We start from the raw sequence: 22,469 nt of genomic DNA, 5'->3' as shown, positions 1-22,469 counted from the left end.
GCAAAAGGAAAACTCACCTATGCATGATGACTGCCCATGCAGTCTATGACCTGTGCAAAAGTAGAGAGCTAATCACTTCAATGAGTACGATTGGTGTATCAGCAAGTTATAATCACATAGTCCGGGACAGGAACTTGTTAGCAGCTCATACTGTAAATTCTTGTGAATCCGACAGCACTCCACTTCCAAGTCACTTTACCAGGAAAGGATTTACAATTGCTGTTCTTGATAGTTTTGATTTTGAAGACCGCTCTTCTTTGTCTACAACATCCAGCACACATGATGCTGCCATGGTGCTTTTTCCAAGACTGTACCTATGAAGTAGCTGCTGGAAAACAAGCTGTGTCAGCTGTAGGCAAAAACAAATGAAGCAGCAAACTTATAACCCAACTGTCTTGCCAACTTGTGCAAAATCACCACGAGCCATCAACACGTCCCGGTCTACCAGGAAGTTTCAAATTGGCTGAGGACATGGATCTTCTTCCATCTGAAGCTGCGGTCCGCAAAGCTGATTTAACTGAATTTATCATATTGCTTATTCGGTGCTGACTGAAGGATGAAGAAAAGCCAGTTCCTCCTTGGGCTGGAATTCATGCTCTGATCTCCTATAATACCATCCCACTGAAGAAGGTTGGGTTTTTACCAGCAATGCTATCTCCAGTCTCAAACTACACAATAGTATACACAACTCTAAAAAATGTCCAAAATATGTGTGCTCAGCTTGAAGACCAGCTTATTCTGCCAGTTTTCTGTGAAGAAGGTGTTTTCCGTATTGTAGCTGACATTTGTATGAGCAATCCAGTAGAATTTGATGATCTTTATCCAATGATGGGCATTTTCCACATGACAAAAGTTGTGTTGCGGCGTGCAGGAAGTTGCCTGAGTGGTTGTGGCATCGAAGATGCACTTATTGAGGCTGAAATCTTTGGATGCAATACTGTCCAGTCGGTATTGAGTGGAACTCTTTGTTTGTTCATTGCAAGGTATGCTCATCATTTCTGAGGCTATAGAAACATTGCGTTGGAATGCTTTCTGGAACAAGAATGACAAATTAGCTTTTGCATATCTTATCTCAAAAGAGAACAAGACACAGGGTGCACTTTATCCAAAAGGCATGAACACTGAATTTCCAATTATCGCAAGTGGAATGATTGTCAATGAGGAGTTGGTGCCTGCCGAGAGATATTCAACAGGGATGGGCCATATCGTTCACGAACTTAAGAGCAAATTGTGGGAAGCCGACCTTCATGTTGTGTGACACAGATGTTATTATTGTGCTACTTAGATTTGTTGCAATGTTCTTAAGTCAAGGATTGTCAGAGTTATGGAACAGGCGAGAAAAGACACTTAATCCCGGATCATATTCTGTACAAGAAACTTGACCCAGAGATGCCCAGTGTTCCTATCAAGGCACATATTCTCACGGATGATGACACTATGAGCAAGATCGAAACGAAGCTTGTAGCTTTAACTGCTAAACAACGAAGTTTCTAAAAGGATTTGCGGAGACAGAAGAAGAATGCGACTTTAAAGATGTAGAAAAATACCTTGTGCGTGTGTGGAAATCAAATTTTGACTGTCACACATTTTACGATCTTCGGTACGGTGAGTTCAAGAGATCAGTCCTGCTAAGTTACCTTCCACTGACGTCATATTCTGTGTGTGGAAACATTAAAAGAGCATTCTACTTGATCGAAAGATGTGTAAATGTTTTGCATCATGCATATGAGGAGAAAGATCCGTGTGATTTTGGTTCGGAAGTTATTGATGGGGTGCTAAAACCTATGAAATTTGTAAAGCCTCTACCCAAAGAACTTACACGTACATGTACTTGCAAAACCTGTGCTACAAAAAGATGTCCGTCGATGTGATCTTCTCAAATGTTCAATATTCTGCAAATGTACCACGAGCGCTTGCCGAAACAAATAAAGTGAACTATGAAAATGTGTCTAAACAGGAGTGATGCAAAAACCAAAGTAAATGATGGACAGAGTGTTGAACATTGCAAGCACTCACTCCCAGTCAACTGATCTGGGTTTAATCCATCACCGTTCTTTAGCCCACTCTGCCACCCCAGTTCAGACATGGCCATATGCAAATCAGTCTGACCCTGTGCCTCATGGGAACAGTCCAGCCCGAACTGCCAAGCCATGTCTTCCCTGGACCGGAAACAAGCATCCTTGGGACCGGTTTTGGATTTCACCCCTCGCCATCCCTGATCCAGGTTAGGACAGGACACCTCCGAGAGAAGCAGTTCGGGCTGGACTGTTCCCATGAGGCACAGGGTCAGACTGATTTGCATATGGCCATGTTTGAACTGGGGTGGCAGAGTGGGCTAAAGAACGGTGATGGATTAAACCCAGATCAGTTGACTGGGGGTGAGTGCTTGCAATGTTCAACACTCCGTCCATCATTTCCTTTGGTTTTTGCTAAACAGGAGTGATGAACATTATTTTGTTTATATTGAGATCATAAACATTGGTGTATACATAAAAGGATTAAAAACCATTATTATTTATTTTCCACTTCTATATATGTTTCTTCTTCCTCTATTATAGCCATCATTTTGGGAAATGGCAGGATGATTGCTATGAGGAGTTATTTTCTGTCTCTATAAGACTACTTGACCTCAAACCTATGTTTTGACACCAAAATGAAGTATATAGGTCTCATGGGGCCATATGTAGGAAGCCAAATTGCGATCGCAAATGCTGAAATTCGCCGAATTTCGGCGTTTGCGATCGCAATTTGGGCAGTGTGCTATGTAGCACACAAAAACCCACACGCAAAATAAGGAATCGCAAAATTTGCGATTCCTTATTTTGCTAATGCATTTAAGGAATCCCAAATTGCGATTCCTTAAATGCAATGTAGGAAGCACCCAAGTTGTGCAATTTTGGCTTAAGGAATCGCATATTACCACCAACCTCAGGTTGGTGGTAATTTGCGATTTCCTTGAAAAATGCCCTTTTTTGCATTTTTCAAAGTGCCATGTGGCGCACATATATGCCCTTAGCGCATGTATGTGCGCCACATGTGCACACATGTCTATTTCAGGGGTGCAAAAGGGTGTCCTATTGACACCCTTGCAACCTTGAAATTGCATTCTCAATTTGCGATTCTCTAATTGAGAATCGCAAATTGAGAATGTCTTCCTATTCATTCCTATGGGCCTTCTAGCCCATAGGAATGAATGGCAAGGTATTCCTTATTTGCGAATCTCAATTTGGGATTTGCAAATAAGGAATAGGTGGGAATCGCAAAATATTTTGCTAATCCTACCTACATTCCGTTTTGCAATTCTCTAATTGCGATTCCCTAAAAATTGCAATTAGAGAATCGCAAAACACGTTTCACCTACATATGGCCCATCGTTCCTTAAATATCATATCATCACTGCAACACATCGCCATTTAAAAAAGAAAATGTCTACCCAAGCTAAATTACTTCTCTAATGATCCAAAAACACAAATCAAAAATGAAAATCTCTGGACAACAATTCTTTTAAGGAGGTATATCAGGGGGCCGGGATTATGTGGGTTGTGGGCATCTAACTGCGCTAAGTATATTCAGAGCATTTTAATGTTCCATACAAACTCTTGACTTTTATTTTGATAATTACACTTCTAGTTGATAAGTGCCCTGGTTCTTACCACTTTTAAATAAATAAATAGATAAACGTATACATGATTGGATCTGTCTTATTTCCAGATTTATGCCATGTCTGATGATTAGCTAATGCTCACGTCTTGTATTTCTTCTTTTTAGGCCTGAGAGCTAAGTGGTGCCCAGACTTGTTAAAATTAGAGTGCAGAGAAGTGACTGGCGACACACTTTGAAATGTCGGCTCCAGGTAAGCACAAGAGCCAAATGCCCCTCTGTGTCTTTATAAGGACAGCTTCACTTGTGGCAGATAAATACATTTGTTTTAAATGTACATCTCTACTCTCTTGCCTTAGAAATGCCTGCATTGTGGATGCAAACAAATTATCACGTTTTAGGTGTTAGATTACATACACCTTTAGCTATCTGATAAGAGCCCATGTCTTCGTACACCCAAACAACACACCGATAAATACATATACACATACACACCTTGGCTTTTGGACAGCTCCTTTCAGCCATTGGCTACTGTGGATCAACTAGCTTGTCACTGGCTAATGAGACTGTCCTTCAGAGCTAGTGTCAGCAGATGTGAGCATCTCAAAACTCGTCCACACAGGCATTACTATTTATTTTCTTTATTCTTTATTACTATGTAATCTTAAGGGTCTCCACCCTCCCCTTTCTGTAAATGCCCCCCCCCCACCTTCCATGTCCCTTCCACTGCATGATTTTTGTTTTATTGTATTGTTTTTATTCCAGAGCCCTGCATCTACAAAGTGCAACCCAGCCACTGGGTTCATTTTATGCATTTCGGCAAACTTTATTTTTAATTTTTTAGTTTACCATTCAGGCATGATGGATTGGTAAATTAACAAAACAATATTGCTGTTGTGTATCACGAGCGTGCAACACAGGCACATGTATTTATCGCAACACTTATGCATGCCTGCAATTGACATGGTGGCCATCTTGGAATGGTTATACTTCCAGGATGGCCTCCATGTTCAACAGACATGCATATGCATACGTGGTTGTATTGTGGTGGCCATTTTGGCAAATGTGTGACTTATGGGCTTTTCCAGTGCATTTTTCTCATGCTCTTATTTTGAATGTTTCTAGACAATTGGCTGTCCAGAAAATAATTAATACTTCGCAGTTTTGTGAGAAAAAACTAGACTTCTTGTAGGTGCTTGATAGATTTTGAGATGTGGGATTGGTGATTGTAAATGGCTCGGGATTCAGGCCTGGTAATGGAAGTCCTCCACAGTCGTGTGTGCTTCTCTCACTGGCCTATCTTGTTACTTCCAAAATATTGAGGTCAGACTGGTAGACTTGCTAAATTTAAAAAAGAAACCTAAGCCTTGCTGGAGATCAGGAAAGCTGGCAGGTGTCTCTCAAACCTCCTCTCCTACTGAGTTCAGCTTTGGTAGCAGGAATGTTTGGAGTGGTATAAACAGAGCCTCACCCCATAAGTTGAAATAAGTATGCTCTCACAAAATTAGCATTTTGCAATATATGATTATGCATCATACACTGTTAATCTACAAACCATGTGTGTTAGAATGAATGTGAATAGTATAACCAGCTCAGCAATAATTATGCAAATTAAGTCAAGGGTCAGAGAAGCCCCCAACCTTATTTCATCGCATATCTTTAAACTCTATGGGTAGAACCTGACTAAGCTATAACCAGCCGTCTAGCAGTATAGTTGTATTAGCTTATAAAAATAGACTAGGTCATGAAAAGCCTCCCTGCATAGCTTACTGTGCCATCAGATGATGCTTTGAGGCAGATGGCACAGTTGTATTAGCTTATCAAAGTACACCAGGTCATGAAAAGCCTCCCTGCATAGCTTACTGTGCCATCGGATGATGCCTTGATGCAGATGGCACAGTTGTATTAGCTTATCAAAGTACACCAGGTCATGAAAAGCCTCCTTGCATAGCTTACTGTGCCATCGGATGATGTCTTGAGTCAGATGGCACAGTTGTATTAGCTTATCAAAATACACCAGGTCATGAAAAGCCTCCCTGCATCGCTTACTGTGCCATCAGATGATGCTTTGAGGCAGATGGCACAGTTGTATTAGCTTATCAAAGTACACCAGGTCGTGAAAAGCCTCCCTGCATAGCTTACTGTGCCATCAGATGATGTCTTGAGTCAGATGGCACAGTTGTATTAGCTTATCAAAATACACCAGGTCATGAAAAGCCTCCCTGCATAGCTTACTGTGCCATCGGATGATGTCTTGAGTCAGATGGCACAGTTGTATTAGCTTATCAAAATACACCAGGTCATGAAAAACCTCCCTGCATAGCTTACTGTGCCATCGGATGATGCCTTGATGCAGATGGCACAGTTGTATTAGCTTATCAAAATATACCAGGTCATCAAAAGCCTCCCTGCATAGCTTACTGTGCCATCAGATGATGCTTTGAGGCAGATGGCACAGTTGTATTAGCTTATCAAAGTACACCAGGTCGTGAAAAGCCTCCCTGCATAGCTTACTGTGCCATCGGATGATGCCTTGAGTCAGATGGCACAGTTGTATTAGCTTATCAAAATACACCAGGTCATGAAAAGCCTCCCTGCATCGCTTACTGTGCCATCAGATGATGCTTTGAGGCAGATGGCACAGTTGTATTAGCTTATCAAAGTACACCAGGTCGTGAAAAGCCTCCCTGCATAGCTTACTGTGCCATCAGATGATGTCTTGAGTCAGATGGCACAGTTGTATTAGCTTATCAAAATACACCAGGTCATGAAAAGCCTCCCTGCATAGCTTACTGTGCCATCGGATGATGCCTTGATGCAGATGGCACAGTTGTATTAGCTTATCAAAATACACCAGGTCATGAAAAGCCTCCCTGCATGGCGTACTGTGCCATCAGATGATGCTTTGAGGCAGATGGCACAGTTGTATTAGCTTATCAAAATACACCAGGTCATGAAAAGCCTCCCTGCATAGCTTACTGTGCCATCAGATGATGCTTTGAGGCAGATGGCACAGTTGTATTAGCTTATCAAAGTACACCAGGTCATGAAAAGCCTCCCTGCATAGCTTACTGTGCCATCGGATGATGTCTTGAGTCAGATGGCACAGTTGTATTCGCTTATCAAAATACACCAGGTCATGAAAAACCTCCCTGCATAGCTTACTGTGCCATCGGATGATGCCTTGATGCAGATGGCACAGTTGTATTAGCTTATCAAAATACACCAGGTCATGAAAAGCCTCCCTGCATAGCTTACTGTGCCATAGGATGATGTCTTGAGTCAGATGGCACAGTTGTATTAGCTTATCAAAATACACCAGGTCATGAAAAGCCTCCCTGCATCGCTTACTGTGCCATCAGATGATGCTTTGAGGCAGATGGCACAGTTGTATTAGCTTATCAAAGTACACCAGGTCATGAAAAGCCTCCCTGCATAGCTTACTGTGCCATCAGATGATGCTTTGAGGCAGATGGCACAGTTGTATTAGCTTATCAAATACACCAGGTCATGAAAAGCCTCCCTGCATAGCTTACTGTGCCATCAGATGATGCTTTGAGGCAGATGGCACAGTTGTATTAGCTTATCAAAGTACACCAGGTCGTGAAAAGCCTCCCTGCATAGCTTACTGTGCCATCAGATGATGTCTTGAGTCAGATGGCACAGTTGTATTAGCTTATCAAAATACACCAGGTCATGAAAAGCCTCCCTGCATAGCTTACTGTGCCATCGGATGATGCCTTGATGCAGATGGCACAGTTGTATTAGCTTATCAAAATACACCAGGTCATGAAAAGCCTCCCTGCATGGCGTACTGTGCCATCAGATGATGCTTTGAGGCAGATGGCACAGTTGTATTAGCTTATCAAAATACACCAGGTCATGAAAAGCCTCCCTGCATAGCTTACTGTGCCATCAGATGATGCTTTGAGGCAGATGGCACAGTTGTATTAGCTTATCAAAATACACCAGGTCATGAAAAGCCTCCCTGCATAGCTTACTGTGCCATCAGATGATGCTTTGAGGCAGATGGCACAGTTGTATTAGCTTATCAAAGTACACCAGGTCATGAAAAGCCTCCCTGCATAGCTTACTGTGCCATCGGATGATGTCTTGAGTCAGATGGCACAGTTGTATTCGCTTATCAAAATACACCAGGTCATGAAAAACCTCCCTGCATAGCTTACTGTGCCATCGGATGATGCCTTGATGCAGATGGCACAGTTGTATTAGCTTATCAAAATACACCAGGTCATGAAAAGCCTCCCTGCATAGCTTACTGTGCCATAGGATGATGTCTTGAGTCAGATGGCACAGTTGTATTAGCTTATCAAAATACACCAGGTCATGAAAAGCCTCCCTGCATCGCTTACTGTGCCATCAGATGATGCTTTGAGGCAGATGGCACAGTTGTATTAGCTTATCAAAGTACACCAGGTCATGAAAAGCCTCCCTGCATAGCTTACTGTGCCATCAGATGATGCTTTGAGGCAGATGGCACAGTTGTATTAGCTTATCAAATACACCAGGTCATGAAAAGCCTCCCTGCATAGCTTACTGTGCCATCAGATGATGCTTTGAGGCAGATGGCACAGTTGTATTAGCTTATCAAAATACACCAGGTCGTGAAAAGCCTCCCTGCATAGCTTACTGTGCCATCAGATGATGCTTTGAGGCAGATGGCACAGTTGTATTAGCTTATCAAAGTACACCAGGTCATGAAAAGCCTCCTTGCATAGCTTACTGTGCCATAGGATGATGCTTTGAGACCACTGGTACAGTTGTGTGAGCTTATCAAAATACACCAGGTCATGCAAAGCCTCCCTGCATAGCTTACTGTGCCATCGGATGGTGCCTTGATGCAGATGGCACAGTTGTATTAGCTTATCAAAATACACCAGGTCATGAAACGCCTCCCTGCATAGCTTACTGTGCCATCGGATGATGTCTTGAGTCAGATGGCACAGTTGTATTAGCTTATCAAAATACACCAGGTCATGAAAAGCTTCCCTGCATAGCTTACTGTGCCATCAGATGAGGCAGATGCAACTGGGTTCAAGGGCACAGACATGACGGTGACTTTAGAGCCCAGTGAATCCAGTCTAGCTGTATATTACATAGTTTGACTTGCACAAGCTGAAAATCTCCCCGGAAGTCACCAGAATGTTTCCCATTTTGTTGATAGTGCAGGATGAGTGTTGGGCTTCTACTCTCTTTCCACCCAAGCCCCCTTACCACTGTTAGCATCTTGCATTCATAAGCTGTGCGGCTTCCAGTGCAAGTGTCCTGCTTTGGAGCAGTGAGTGTATTTTTCAAGTCACCCGTGCTAGCTAAGTGGTCAGGGGATATGACAAAGGACTGTTAGTGCTTTGTAATTGCTTGTGGGAGCTAAGGGCCTCATTACAAGCTTGGCGGTCCACGGACCACCAGACTCGCGGAGCGAAGGTGTGGCGATCTTCTGACAGCCCTATAATGACCAAGGCAGTCTAGCCACCCTGGGACGACCGCAATGGCCAGAGATCCCTGGCAGTGGCGCGGGGTCTTGAGGCCGCAATATGCTTGGCGGGGCAGCTGTGGCCCGCCAATCATATTACGAGTTTTGTCATTGCCACACTTTTCATGGCGGTGCAACCGCCATGAAAAGTGTGGCTGTGAGGAAACAAAGGGGGCCGTGCCGGGTTCCCTTGCGCCTCTGCACCATGGGGTGCATGGAGGGGGCACATGTTGTGCCCCCCTGTGTGTATGCACCTTAGTACCTGCACAGCATGGACTGCAGCAGTCTATGCCGTGCAGGTACTGCATTTGATGTTCCCATTGTGGTGCTGTGGGAACATCAAAGAACGGCCCGCCAGACAGGAGAAAACGCCTAACCTGACGGGCGGTTCATCAACGGGTTTGGCGGCGCGGGAGCAGGGCACTCTCACTCCCGTACCTCCAAACTCGTAATGAGGCCCTTGGAGCCTAAAGTCACGTGACAGCTATCAACTCGGGTTTCTCTGGTGTCAACCAGGAGCTCAGAGATCGCTAAGAGCTTTCGCAGAGGCCTGCACTTATGACTTTTGCCCAGGATCACATGATGTGAACGCGACCTCGAGACTCGAACCCTGGATACATGCCCAGAGGCGGCAGCGCAGCCGACGGACCACATCCTCCCCGCCCCAGTGATCGAACTCAAGCGCGGACCCAACCGGAAGAGCAGCTGAAGTCCATTGATGCTGAGGATCCAACCTCTGGTGACATACCTAAGTACTTCAAAAGTGAATACCACGTGTATTCCCGCCAGCTGATGTACCCCGGCTCCAATGTAAAACGCTTCCCAGTGCCAGATGAACTGGTGCCATGGCAGGTGAGAGTCTAACCTGGCAATAAGGTACAACTTCTCCACCTACAGAGATGAGCTGCCAAGACTGATGTGTTTTCTATCAAAACACTGTTCACCGCACATTTCCTGTTTTATATTAAGCACTTGTTCCCATTTGTATATAAGATTCCATAAACAGAGCATGTGCATTTAGTACTTAGTACACTTCACAATCAGTGTCCCTGCAAAGATTTTCACAGTCCCAGGAAAACTGACGTTTTGCTGTTTAGGTGCTCTTCCTGCCATAGCAACAAGGCAACTTTGGAACTCTTTGTCACAATCTAGCATATTTTTGTGGTTTCTTGTGCTGGTGCCGTAAAGTGCTTCTTGTGATGACTTTCGCTTTCATCAAGCCTCAAGTGTCACTCCTGATCATAGTCCTGTGGTATTCAAAATATTCAACAAATGAATCTGTTACCTGCAAATCACAAGAAATGTACACGGGTAAAGCCCAGGCATTTATTTAGTACTGGGTTACTGTTCCAACTCCAGTAGTATTCAAGTGATACATCACGCTTTTGCTGGGCACTCTGTAAGGTGCCTCTTACCTCGCCAGCCGTGAGGGGAACGGCGCTTCAAGCCGGAACTTTTGCCCTGTTCGCTGCAGTGCCGTGAGGGGAACGGCGGAGAAACTCAAAAACTACCGCCCCCATCATTCCCTCTCCCGGGCGCCTGCCTACCGCGTCATCAGGCAGCGCCGGGGAGGGTTAAAGCCTCGGAGGAAGACCCGCTGCGCAAGCCCGGGCCAAGGGCGGGCCCGTCCTTGCCCGTCACTGCCTGGACCTGACTGGACTGGGCCACCCCCCTAATATTTCTACTTGTGCATAATCAGGAAAGGTAGATTTGTACATTTAGTTGGCTTTGGTTACACGATTAGTGTGTACTGCACATGTTTATTGAGGCTAGTGATTTCTTTGCCTGGTTATTTGGAAAGCAGTACTGTGACTCAACATTCAGATCACCGTTATACTACATTGCCAATACTGTCTTGAGATTGAATTTTTGATAGGGGTGTATACAGTGCATGATGGCAGGCAAGGGGAAGCGTTTGGGAGGAGGTGGGTCTGTGTCTGGCACCTTGGACCATTTTATTACTAGAGCAGTTTCGGTTTTAGACCATGAACTAGCAATTACTGAGCGCCGGTTATCGGCCGAGCTAACTCAAGCTAGGCGTTCGTCATTGGGATTACTCGCCTTAGCAAAATCCCCTAAGGACTTGCAGGTCTTGGGAGATGTTGTGCAGCAGCGGGATATAGTGGACAGTACCATTACATCATCCGACCGAAATGATCCAAATGATGCCCCGAGAGAGGTTCCCCCCGTAGTCCCGAGTGCTCCGATTCACTCTCAACCCGTCTCTACTCACCCACAGACAAGAGCCAACAAAAAGGGTGTTAAAAGTGCAGCTTTTAAGAGGAAGAGAGATGGGCTGACTCAGGGTGGGAGACAGGCCAAGCACTCTAACATTACGACTTGCCCACCATTGGAGACTGGTGAGGTTCAGCTTGTCGATAACTCTCCATTGGATGAGACTTCTAATAGGCATCTGGACCAGCCCCAACATAGTGATCTGATGCCCCAGATCGAACAAGTAGTCCGTTCCCTATTATTGCCACTTCTGGAAAGGGTAAAGGTGGTCTCTGACAAAGTTGATCGACTTGAGCAAACTATTTTAGATAATTTTTGTTCATTAAAAAATGTTATTAATTAGCCACCAAGGATAGCGTCAATCCTATCAAGGTGAATCCTATTCTTTCTGCTCCGTCACTTTCTCCTCCCATCACTGATATACCTTCTATAGCTAATTCTAGGGTAATTCCCCCTAGAACTTCGACAACAGACAATACCACCATTCAAGGTGGTAGTCAGGACAGGGTTGGCTTAAGGGATTCATCTGGAATTAAATCTGCTAGTAGGAGTACACATAAAGGTTTAAATACAGACCCCGGGGACAGAACAACTAAATCTTCTAATATTCATATCCACCTACCCTCTGATTCTATTCCTTATGTTGTTGTCTTGTCCGGTGTCGCGGAATTGAAAATCGACACAGAGGAATCTTATCAACAACTCAAAAATAAAGTTATTTTCTGGCTTAATCAAAAGAGACCCATCCCGAACTTTTTGGACGGGAAGATTCTCTTTGCTAGAAGAGTTAGCTGGGTGGGCCCCAGACCAAAAAATGTCCTGGGGGATTGTATTATTATTAATTTTAAGGACAGTCGAGTGGTGCGTTTTATCATCAACCACCTAGTTGGGATAGGTCGGAAATAAGGGTTCATGATTTAAGGTATTTTTATAATTCTTATCCTAACACCCCTGGAAGCCTTGGTCAAATCCAGGAAAGAAGGGGAATCAATCCAAATTTTGTCACATTCCCCACCGTGCGTACTGATAACATACACCATCCGGATGCCTTAGCCTGACCGGGCTTGGAGGGGTCTTCTTCTAGCATGTCTCCCTCACCAAACAATCTGATAGTTAGATCTGAGGGAAAGGGAGCAGTAGTTAGTGACTCGCATGAGTTCACCCAAAAAAATACCTGCAAAATTCTAAGCTGGAACATTGCTGGCATTAGACTCAAAAGCCAGGATCAGCTATGGGTGGGTTATGTTGTGTCCCATGATATTATTGCATTGCAGGAAACCTGGGACACAGCGAATAACCTTTTTCTGGACGGTTATGTTCATTTTTTGTATTCCAGCCACACCTAGTTTGGCGGGGAGGGCACAGGGGGGCCTCGCTTTGTTGGTTTCTTTGAACCTGAAAGGATCTGCTAAACAGGTAGATTCTGGCTCCCAACATTGCTTAGCTGTAGAATTAGTGGTGGCAAACTCCCCTTCTTTGCTTTTGATTAATTTTTATAACTCCAAAGATAGTGTCAGCTTAAATCACCATCTAGAATCTCTGGGGGAGGTTCTGGATAAATACAGGGCGTCACATAATAGTTTTGAGGTCATCCTAATGGGTGATCTAAATATCCATCCTTGCAGCCTAGGTTGTATCTTGGATGATGAGGATGGATCTTCCTATTCATCATCCACACATTTTGAACATACCAAACAAGGCGAGGCCTTGGAGAGCCTATTGGAATCCTCAGACCTCTCTGAACCTGGTTGCTGCGCAGAAGGTCAGAGACCGTGTACTTTTAAAGGTCCTGACTCAGGTTCAGTCATCGATTACATTTTTGTTTCTTCTTTGATTTTTCCCTTGATTTTAAATTACAGGGTGGAGGACTCCGTATTTAGTGACCATAACCCCGTGATAGCCGAGGTCGCCACGGAAGGGTTCTTGGTCTTTAAAGACTCTAGCAACCTGGGAACCAGAGCCCTGGTAGTAAAAGACCAGGGCAGGAGGTTAAAATGGGCTCAGGTGTCCCCGATTACTTTTCTTCAAGAAGTTCTGTCTAAGGTTGAACCGGATATGGGTATATGCCTAGATCACGCTAACACCAACTCTAGTATAGTTGAGGCCTTTACCACCATTTGCCTACATATAAATGCAGCTCTTTTGGTTAAATCCAAGTCAGGCTGCCATATAGGCAAAAAATGGTTTGATACCAATTGTACCAAGGCTCATTCTGCTCTTTTGAAGGCAATAAAGGGTAAACCGAGAAACAGACCTCTGATTACATCTTTGAGGAAACAGTATAAATTGGCCATTAAAGCAAGTAAAAACGAGATTCAGGAAGAAGCCTGGAATAATTTACTGTCACCGGACACCTTGCGGGATAGCTCCAAATTTTGGGGAGTGATAAACCACCCTTTTTTTTCCGGTAGCGAGAATCAGGCCATGGATTGTAGTATTCCTGACGAGCAGTGGTTAGCCCATTTTGAAAAATTTATAGTTCTTTCTCGCCTGGGAATTTTGAGGGGCTGTTACCCTTGAACCAGGTCGGTCCAGTTTCGGCCTTCAAGGAGGAGGACGTAGAAAAAGCCATCCTAGAGACATCTAAGAGTAAGGCGCCAGGCCCTGACGGCGTTCCTGCAGACCTATATAGGTCTGCTCCTAAATTGTGGGCCAAAATACTAACAAACGTCTTTAATGCCGCTAGATATAAGAATATCCCCGAGTCTTGGGCAATATCTACAATCATCCCAATTTTTAAAAAAGGCCAGAGGGATGACCCGGCCTGTTATAGGCCTATCTCCCTAATTGACTCTGCCGTTAAAATCTTAGGCAGAGTCATTTTGGGCAGATTGAACACTTGGCTTGAGGGTAGCGGCATACTATCAGATGCCCAATATGGTTTTAGGGCTAATAGGAGCACGCAGGATCAATGCTTAAATCTCCACTTACTTATTTGCAAATATACTATTGCAAAGGAGGGGTCTCTGTATATGGCCTTCATGGACCTCTCCTCAGCTTTTGACCTGGTTAACAGGTCAAAATTGTGGAGTATTCTCCTGGATATCGGGGTTGATCCCCCTCTGGTTGGATTTTTGGCAGATCTCCATCGTGGCTTATCAGCCTCGGTGAGAGTTACCCAGGGGGGAAGGTGCACCAGCTGCTTTAAGTCAGAGAGGGGCGTTAGGCAGGGGTGCATATTGGCACCTCTCCTTTTCACACTTTATATAAATGCCTTGGACCCAGCCCTGGCCAATGCAGTGGTGGATGTACCACGTGTAGGTGACACCAAGATCCCAGTCCTCCTATATGCGGATGACGCCGTGCTTTTGGCGCGTTCAGGGGTGGCTCTTGACAGACTATTGGCCTCTTTCGGTGATTTTATGACATCATTAGACCTGAAAATTAATACTCAAAAATCACAGGTCATGGCCACTGGCCAGGCCAGTAGGAAAAAGAAATCCAAATCTTTTTTTGTCTAGGCCATGAGGTCAAAAGGGTCCCAATTTTTACTTATCTAGGGGTCATTTTTGATGAGACCGGCACATGGGGCCCGCAACATAAGCTAAAAGGCAATTTGATGGCAAGATCGGCCGCAGCTATACTTGGTTTTGCCAAACGGTTGGGAGCTCGCCCCCTGGAGGCCATTTTGAAAGTTTACAAAGCTAAATCTTTGGCAATAGCCACTTATGGCTCTGCCATATGGGGCTATACTAATAATGACACCATTCAGAGGGTGGAAAACAAGTTTTTAAGATCCTTGCTGTCTGTTCCCCAGTCCACACCCACTTTTACAACACACTCAGAACTGGGTTTGGGGTTTGTTGCCGACTCAATCAAAGTGGCACCTGTTATATGTTGGTTAAAAACTTGGCTTAACCAAGAAATTCTTTTAACCCATCTGATACTTAAGGATTGCCTTGCCCTGGATAGAGCCCCTACAATCCCATGGCTAGTATATGTTAAAAAGATGTTGGTCACAGTAGGCAGACCAGAGTTATTTAATTCCCCTGACTGTATTAATAAGAAGGACATCATGGGGATTAAGACCGCACTATTGACACGATTTATGGCCGAGAGGGAGGACATAGAACTAAAAAAGCCGTTAGTGAGAAGGAACTACGGGTTAATAACTGTTCCCGGTCTCGAACCCTACCTGGCATTTGTAACCAGCCCACTTCACAGGTCTCTCCTAATCAAATTCCGTTTAAACTTGATACATTTTGTGCTAGGTTTTTATCCCACATGGGCTACCCCTGATAATGCTACCCCATGTGATTGCGATAATTTTTCCTGCCAAGACACATTACATTTTATTATGTTTTGTATACATTTTGCACAGATTAGGACAAAATACTTGTTACCTTTACTTAAAGGGGCTGGCTTTGTTCAGGTTCGGCCAGTGCTTCTGTTCTTGCAACTCCTGCCCAATATTACTATTGCTTTTTATGTAGCAAACTTTTTAGTCGCAGCTGTTCGCATCAGCAAGAAGCGTGTCAGAGTGCGGCCCACTCTTAACATAATTGACGTGGTTGTGACGGATGGTGGTCTTTAGTTATGGAGTATCCTATCCCTGTTAGTTTTTTAGATGGAAATCTTATTTTTATATCCTATTTATTCTTTTTAACTTAGAATTGAACCTATGAAATATGTTCTCTTCAAATTTTTAAATTTTGACAATGTTATTTATAATCAGATTTGTAATTGATGTATTCTTGCCCTGTATTTTATGCAATATGACTATCTGTTTGTACTGTCTCTTTTTATGATGTTTAATCGATCGAATAAAAGTAATTGACTGACTGACTTTGTTTATTCTGCAGATTACACCCTCACCCCATTTAAGGGCATGGAGGACAACCCACCAAGCTACAATGCCATACAGCCTCCAGGGCCAGGAACTATGAACATCCCTCTTCAACCTCAAGGGCTCCCGCAGCAGACGGCCATCATGCCCTATGTAGCACAGATTCATGGTCTGCCCCCCGGGCTGGAATACCTGACACAGGTGAGGCTTACATCTGCCGACCATTCATTCGATTCTCGTTTCTGGAAGGCGATCCCTCTTCCCTTGTACGTCTGTACACTATCCGCTCATATATATCTTCTATTTCACCTCTGTCATAGCCCTATAGTAGCTCTAGCTTATAATATCTTTTTTATATTTATATAGTATTTATCGCATTCATTCTATCTCTTATCTCAGTGGTATCTCTCTGCCATGTGTATCTGTTCTAGCTCTGCAGTATCTATTTTTTCTGGTGTCTTTTATTATTTTTACATAGTTTCTAACTCATTTATTCTGTTTCTGTTATATCGCTGTGGTATATCTCTGCCCTTTATTTGCCCTTTATTTGCCACAACTTGTTTAAGTTTTTAAAAAGCTTTCTGAATCTGTTTTAAGTTATAAGCACAATCTGAAGATTTTATCTTATCTTATTCTTTTCGAATGTTGTATGGGTAGGTGGTAGAATATTGCTATTGTACCATCTTATAGTGAGTCTAGAAAGCAAAAGTTTTTTATCTAATCATTTTTATGAGTATTAATAATCATTTTAATTCTGTATTTGTTGATCTCAGTTGAGGTCTGGATCAAAGAAAAATTTACTGATTACTCTGCCCTTTACATCTATTACAACTCCACACATCTATTGTTTCTGCTGTGTCTTTGTTATATTTTTATAATATCTCTCTGTCATTCTCTCTCTGATATATCGCTGTGGTATATCTCTGCCATTTACATCTGTTACAACTCCACAGCATCTATTGTTTCTGCTGTATGTTTGTTATATTTTTACACCACCTATCACCCATTCAATCTCTTATATCTGTTATATGTCCATAGTCCCTGCCGGATATAAGGCAAAGATACTCTCATGTCTACTGAAGTCTGCCCAAGTTTATTCAGCAGACCGGTGTTGCCCACTACTACTGTGGAAAGTTACAGCATTTCCTCCTCCATAGCAGCAAGCATCTAATGCTGAGCCTTCCTCAGTGTGCATGACGTTTTATAGGTTTCTTCAGACCTTTGCTTCTAGTGAGAGTCCACGAGACCGGACCCGAGGCTCATTATCAGGTGCCTGGCTCCCTCATGAGCAGAACAAGAAGGACCTTGAGAAATATAGAAGAGATGTTACCTTGCAAACGCTGAGCCAGCCATTCATCAATCGTGGCCTCGCAGAGCGAGGCTGAAATGTCAGGAGTGAGAGAACAGACTATGTATAACAAGGGCAGAATGCGAGAAACTGCATGGCAGTAGATGGACCGACATAGGGTCGGCTTTTAAATTAACTGGTAAAGCAATTTTCTTGCAATGCCACAGTTCCGAGCTCTTAAATTGTATCTGTAAACTGTATTTTTTGTAATATCTCTACTGTTCAGTATCAGCTGTTGTAACTTTTTTACATCTTTGTTTTGAATATTGCATCTTTTTTGAAATTTATTTTTTATAGAGTTTTATATAGCGCGAACTAGACCGAGACATCGGGTATCAGAGCGCTTTACCTGAGCACCAGTTACAGATGGATAGACACATTCCTTTTTGTTAGGCACGGCATCTTATATCTCTACTATTAAGTATTGACTCTTGTATCTCTGTATTGAATATTGTATCTCTGTTATCTCTCTACTGGTAAGTATCGACTCTTGTATCTCTCTGTGACATCTCTGTATTGAATGTTGTATCTCTTTTATCTCTGTTAAGTATCCACTCTCGTATCTCTGTGCCATCTCTGTATTGCATATTGTATCTCTTGTATCTCTACTGTTAAGTGTTGACTGTTGTAACTCTGTTACTTCCCCACTGAGTATTGTAACTCTGTTATGTATGTAGTATTGTAGAGCTCTAAAGAAGCACAGATAGTAGGCTGCTACACTGTGAAAACTGCTTCCTCTGATCTCTCTGAATTCTTTTCCAAGTTTCTAAATTTGGCCAGATCCGCCAGTCCTTTTCCTCACCCTTGTGGCCACGACTCCTGAGGAATAGATGGGGTATAAATGCGGTCCACTATCTTTCCATAGAGGACTAAATCATGTTCCCATTTCCCCCCCCCCCCCCCCCATTCTAAGCATCCATCTGTCTCTACCTTTTGCTTCATTCACATTGCATCTCTTCATTTTTATTTAACCAGCGCAGCCCGGGATACACTCAGGACTGGGGAGTTCGAAAACAGGAAACACGGCTGGATGGTGGCCCAGGGAGAAGGGAGGTGGCTTGATAAGAAAAGGGCACATAGTTGATCCTTTTCTAAATAGATCACATTTTTAATGGCCATTTCCTTGTCCCCAGATTGTGGAAAGCATGGGAAAACCATGACTTATAAACACCCCCCACTGTCGTATACTCCACTGCCATGTACTCCTCCGTTCCACCCCAGCATGTAAGGAACCCCTGCCGTTCCAGTTTCCACAGAGCCCTATCAGGTAAAGCTCAGTTACCATGTATTCATCCCACATCCCAGCATGCAAGGCATCATTGCCATTCCAGTTTGTGCACAGTCCCAGTAGGTATATCTCAGTTGCCATGTACTCCTCTCCCCACCCCAGCATGTAAGGAACAATTGCCATCTGCGCACGCAGAAGTGTAATGGAGGTCGAACCTCGGGTATATCCTCCAATATACAAATAAACACAAAAAAGTTACTTGAGGATGCTGAAGCCAAGTCCTATTTGGGTTGTGACTTAATAAAGCCGTGGGTCTTCAAAAGATTTTTGAGAGGTCGTCTCGCCCTCAACTTATTGAGGCATGCTTCATCATTTGACGACCTCTCACACTGAGGTAGGAGCAATGCCACACCGGCAGACTCGACCAAGGGAAGATAATCTTTACCCTGGGAGTTCCTATAAATCTATGGTCAGGACAATTTTCTGGGGTCCTGTTTTTTTGGCAAGAGAAAACTGTATATCAAATATACTTAGAGGTATACTCAATCATATTCTTTATTTAGCAAGTACCTCTGGTGTGATTAAAAACACTCAAAGCAGTCATAGGGTGAAGTACAATGAGTCATTAGACACAGAAGAATTCTATAGTTACAAACAAATCTTATAATTGCCAACATGTTTCGACCACTGTATAAGCCTCACTAGGTCTCTGGTCTTCTTCAGGGTGTGAGAATGCCAAGCTATGGTATCCAGCCAAACCATGCAAATAAGGTAAATAATAAAACACTACCTTTCCCTCTATTGAATCGGCAAACCCTAATCTTACTAAACTGCAGCCTTCATGGCAAAGTGTGGGGAGACGCATCCTCCATAGTCACACATTTGTCAGAAGGATGGCACAATATTCACACCTGACGGGGCCACCTCCAATGCCCACAGTTTTCCATGAAGCCCGTAGTTTGGAATGACTAGGGTTTGTTGATCCAATAGAGGGACTGGTAGGGTTTTATTATTCGTAACTAAAATCCTGAAACAAAAAAGCCCTGATTGCTAAAACCCAGCTACTGCCCCTAAACAGTTCCAATCACTGAACCCTAAGTACCCCTAATTACCACTGTACACTACCAATCCCTTACCCCTAGAAACTCCTAACTTACCCTTGTGCACTACCCATCACTGAAACCTAAAAACCCCGTATTCCCCCTATTCACCACCCATCCCTGAGCCTTAAAACCCTTACTACCCGTATGCCCCACCACCCACACATCTTAGACCTATTGTAAATGTGATGCGCTGTATCTTAACTCTCTGAAACTTACCTCATTACAGTGGTAAATGCATTGTTGTAACTTTGCTCTCTCTTCTCCCTAAAATTCCACACTTAGTATTCTTTAACCAAGTGGCGCAGTGTTTTAAAATTATTCACTTAGACTATATTTACTTTCGGTTTAAAATTGATTGTCTGCTGGTCTACAAAGACTTGACTTGGAACGACCTCACTTTACAGACCATGAATTTGATGAAAGGGCTGGTGTTTCATAAAGCGAGGAGGGGAGTAGAATCTCACAAGAGGGCCACATGGGACGCGTTTGTGGAGGATGAGCATGTGATGTGCCTTTCCTATGTCTACGTATATTCCCCATTGGTCTTGGTGAACCATTTACAATGTTTTTCTTTTTTAGACATGTTTAATTAGAGCTGTAGAAGAACTTCCAAAACAAGGTGGAACATTGATTCCCACAAGCTGCATTAACTCCTCATGCCACACCCCAATATATTGTGTTTTGCTTCTGGTTTTGAACATATATGTGCATTGTGAATCTCCTCTCTTGGCGGTGAGGAGAGCTCACACTTGGATTCTAATTTGGAGTAGGTTTTTTCAATAGTACTACCAATCCCTAGGGTATCGGTGAATCCGAGGTATCACAAGTTGAGATCACCATGACCAATCTAATGTTGTGGTTCATAGCATTATGGCAGACCGCCATGGCACAACAGTGTCCTTGAGGAAATCGAGGACATCCTTTGCATAATGTGAAGGTAATTCCTGGGCATGTGAAGCAGAATCTGTCCGTGGGATGCATTTGTACTAGGAAAATCACAAGCTGACATGTGGAGACCAGTTTGTTTGGTAAAAACTGAGTTTTTCCAAAAGGAGAAACAATTTTGTGAGTGTGTTAACCCAATATGAAATATACATATTTGATAGAAAAACATGTGTTTTGAGAAATTGACATGCGGCTGAAAATAAAATGATGAGCTATCCAAAGCATGATTGAAGCTGTTCTTTTAAAGATAATTCAAACGTAGTTAAGGAGATTTATAGCTGTGTTTCCTTTGTGGCAGTGGGCTCTTTCTGATGAGGCTGTTGTTTTCGTTAGTTGTGTGGAGTCATTTTATGCTGATGAAGCTTTCGCGCCATTGTTGTTAGTAACCCAGACGTATGCGCTGGGGTGGTTGGTGTTCTACAACAATATCAAGTTTTAAATATTGTTCATCCAAAATATTGTATTCAGAATAGTGACTGCCACAGTATCATGAAGGTAACTATTTATAGGCAAGTATCTATTTATGTTGAAGATGTATTTGTCTTCAAGTTCCATAGTAAATCTATACTTAAGTTTGTAAACTTACTTTCCTGATTTGTATTAGTCTTTTTTCTAGTTATGATATTTGGGCATGACGATATTTTGTCACTCAGTATTGTGACATGCATCTGAGTGGTCACTACTATTTGTCCAGCAAGGGATGGTCACTATTGGTATTGTATTTGATGTGATCACTCATGTGCTGTTCTTGGCGTACCATGCTCTCACATTGTTCCCTGTTATACCTGTGGAATGGCCTTCACCATGACTTGACATTGTTAATTGGTAGATGAACTAATGCAGTCTTTTTCTGTTTATACTTTCAGATCGACCAAGTTGTGATCCACGAAAAATGTAAGGCTTGATTTATGGTTTCCTTTTGTTCTTATCAATGATCCGTGAGAGCATGTCCCACAAGGAATAGATAAAGTGTAGGGCAGTCCACGCATGATTATTAATTATATAATGACTACTTACAGAAACAGATCTTTCACCCAGCCCTCAAATATTAGTTGTTTATTGGCATGAGTAGTTTTGCTTTTACTCTGATTGATGAAGGTGACCATTAAGAGATATACATATTTTTGCCTCTGCTCTGGTTGACGATGACTAGGATGTGGCTCTTATTGTCTAAGCCCTGGTTGAGGGTTGACCAGATGAATATGACATATATTGTTCTGTTGCTCTAATGTTTGATGAATATGAATACGATTTGTTTATTTTTGTCACTGTCCTGATTAATGAGGACTATTGATAAGTCTTTGATATTGTTGTGTTTGTCCTAGTTGATGGCAATAATGAGTAAGGCTTGGGTATTTTTGTAGTAAGTCTGCTTGATGACAATGAGTAAGATTTGAATACGGTAGTCTCTGCCTTTGATGATGAAGACGAAGAAGGCTGATTCTGGGTGATAACGACAATGACTTCGACTTGGATATTGCCGTGTATGCCCTGGTTCCTGATGAGTATGAAACAGACTTGGATATGATTGTCTATTAATGCAACTGGGTTATATTTGTATTTTCACTACTTAAAGAGGACCATGAACAAGATTTATATAAAGATATTCCTTGCCCTGGTGAAGTTGACAACCAATAGGACTTAGTTGTTTTTACCTCTACTTTGGTTGATGAGGATCATGAACAAGACTTGAATATCGTTGTCTCTCCATTGGTAGTTGGTGGTGAATA

General features: G+C 43.0%; 1 protein-coding gene across 2 annotated transcripts in view; it reads left to right on the top strand.

Annotated features, from left to right (window-relative positions):
- LOC146782964 (phospholipid scramblase 1-like) overlaps nt 1-22,469 on the top strand; it is a 125,988-nt gene that overhangs the window by 73,536 nt on the left and 29,983 nt on the right. For both annotated transcript variants that reach the window (XM_085639890.1, XM_085639891.1), the window contains exons 2-4: nt 3,769-3,853; nt 16,132-16,316; nt 21,606-21,633. In XM_085639890.1, the coding sequence (XP_085496016.1) occupies nt 3,841-3,853; nt 16,132-16,316; nt 21,606-21,633 (226 nt within the window). In that variant the 5' untranslated portion in view covers nt 3,769-3,840. The remainder of the gene's footprint in view (nt 1-3,768; nt 3,854-16,131; nt 16,317-21,605; nt 21,634-22,469) is intronic.

The sequence above is a fragment of the Triturus cristatus genome, chromosome 12, assembly GCF_964204655.1.
Source record: "Triturus cristatus chromosome 12, aTriCri1.1, whole genome shotgun sequence".
NCBI lineage: Eukaryota > Metazoa > Chordata > Amphibia > Caudata > Salamandridae > Triturus > Triturus cristatus.
Note: the sequence above shows the minus strand (reverse complement) of the source record. Positions and strands in the feature narration are given on the sequence as shown.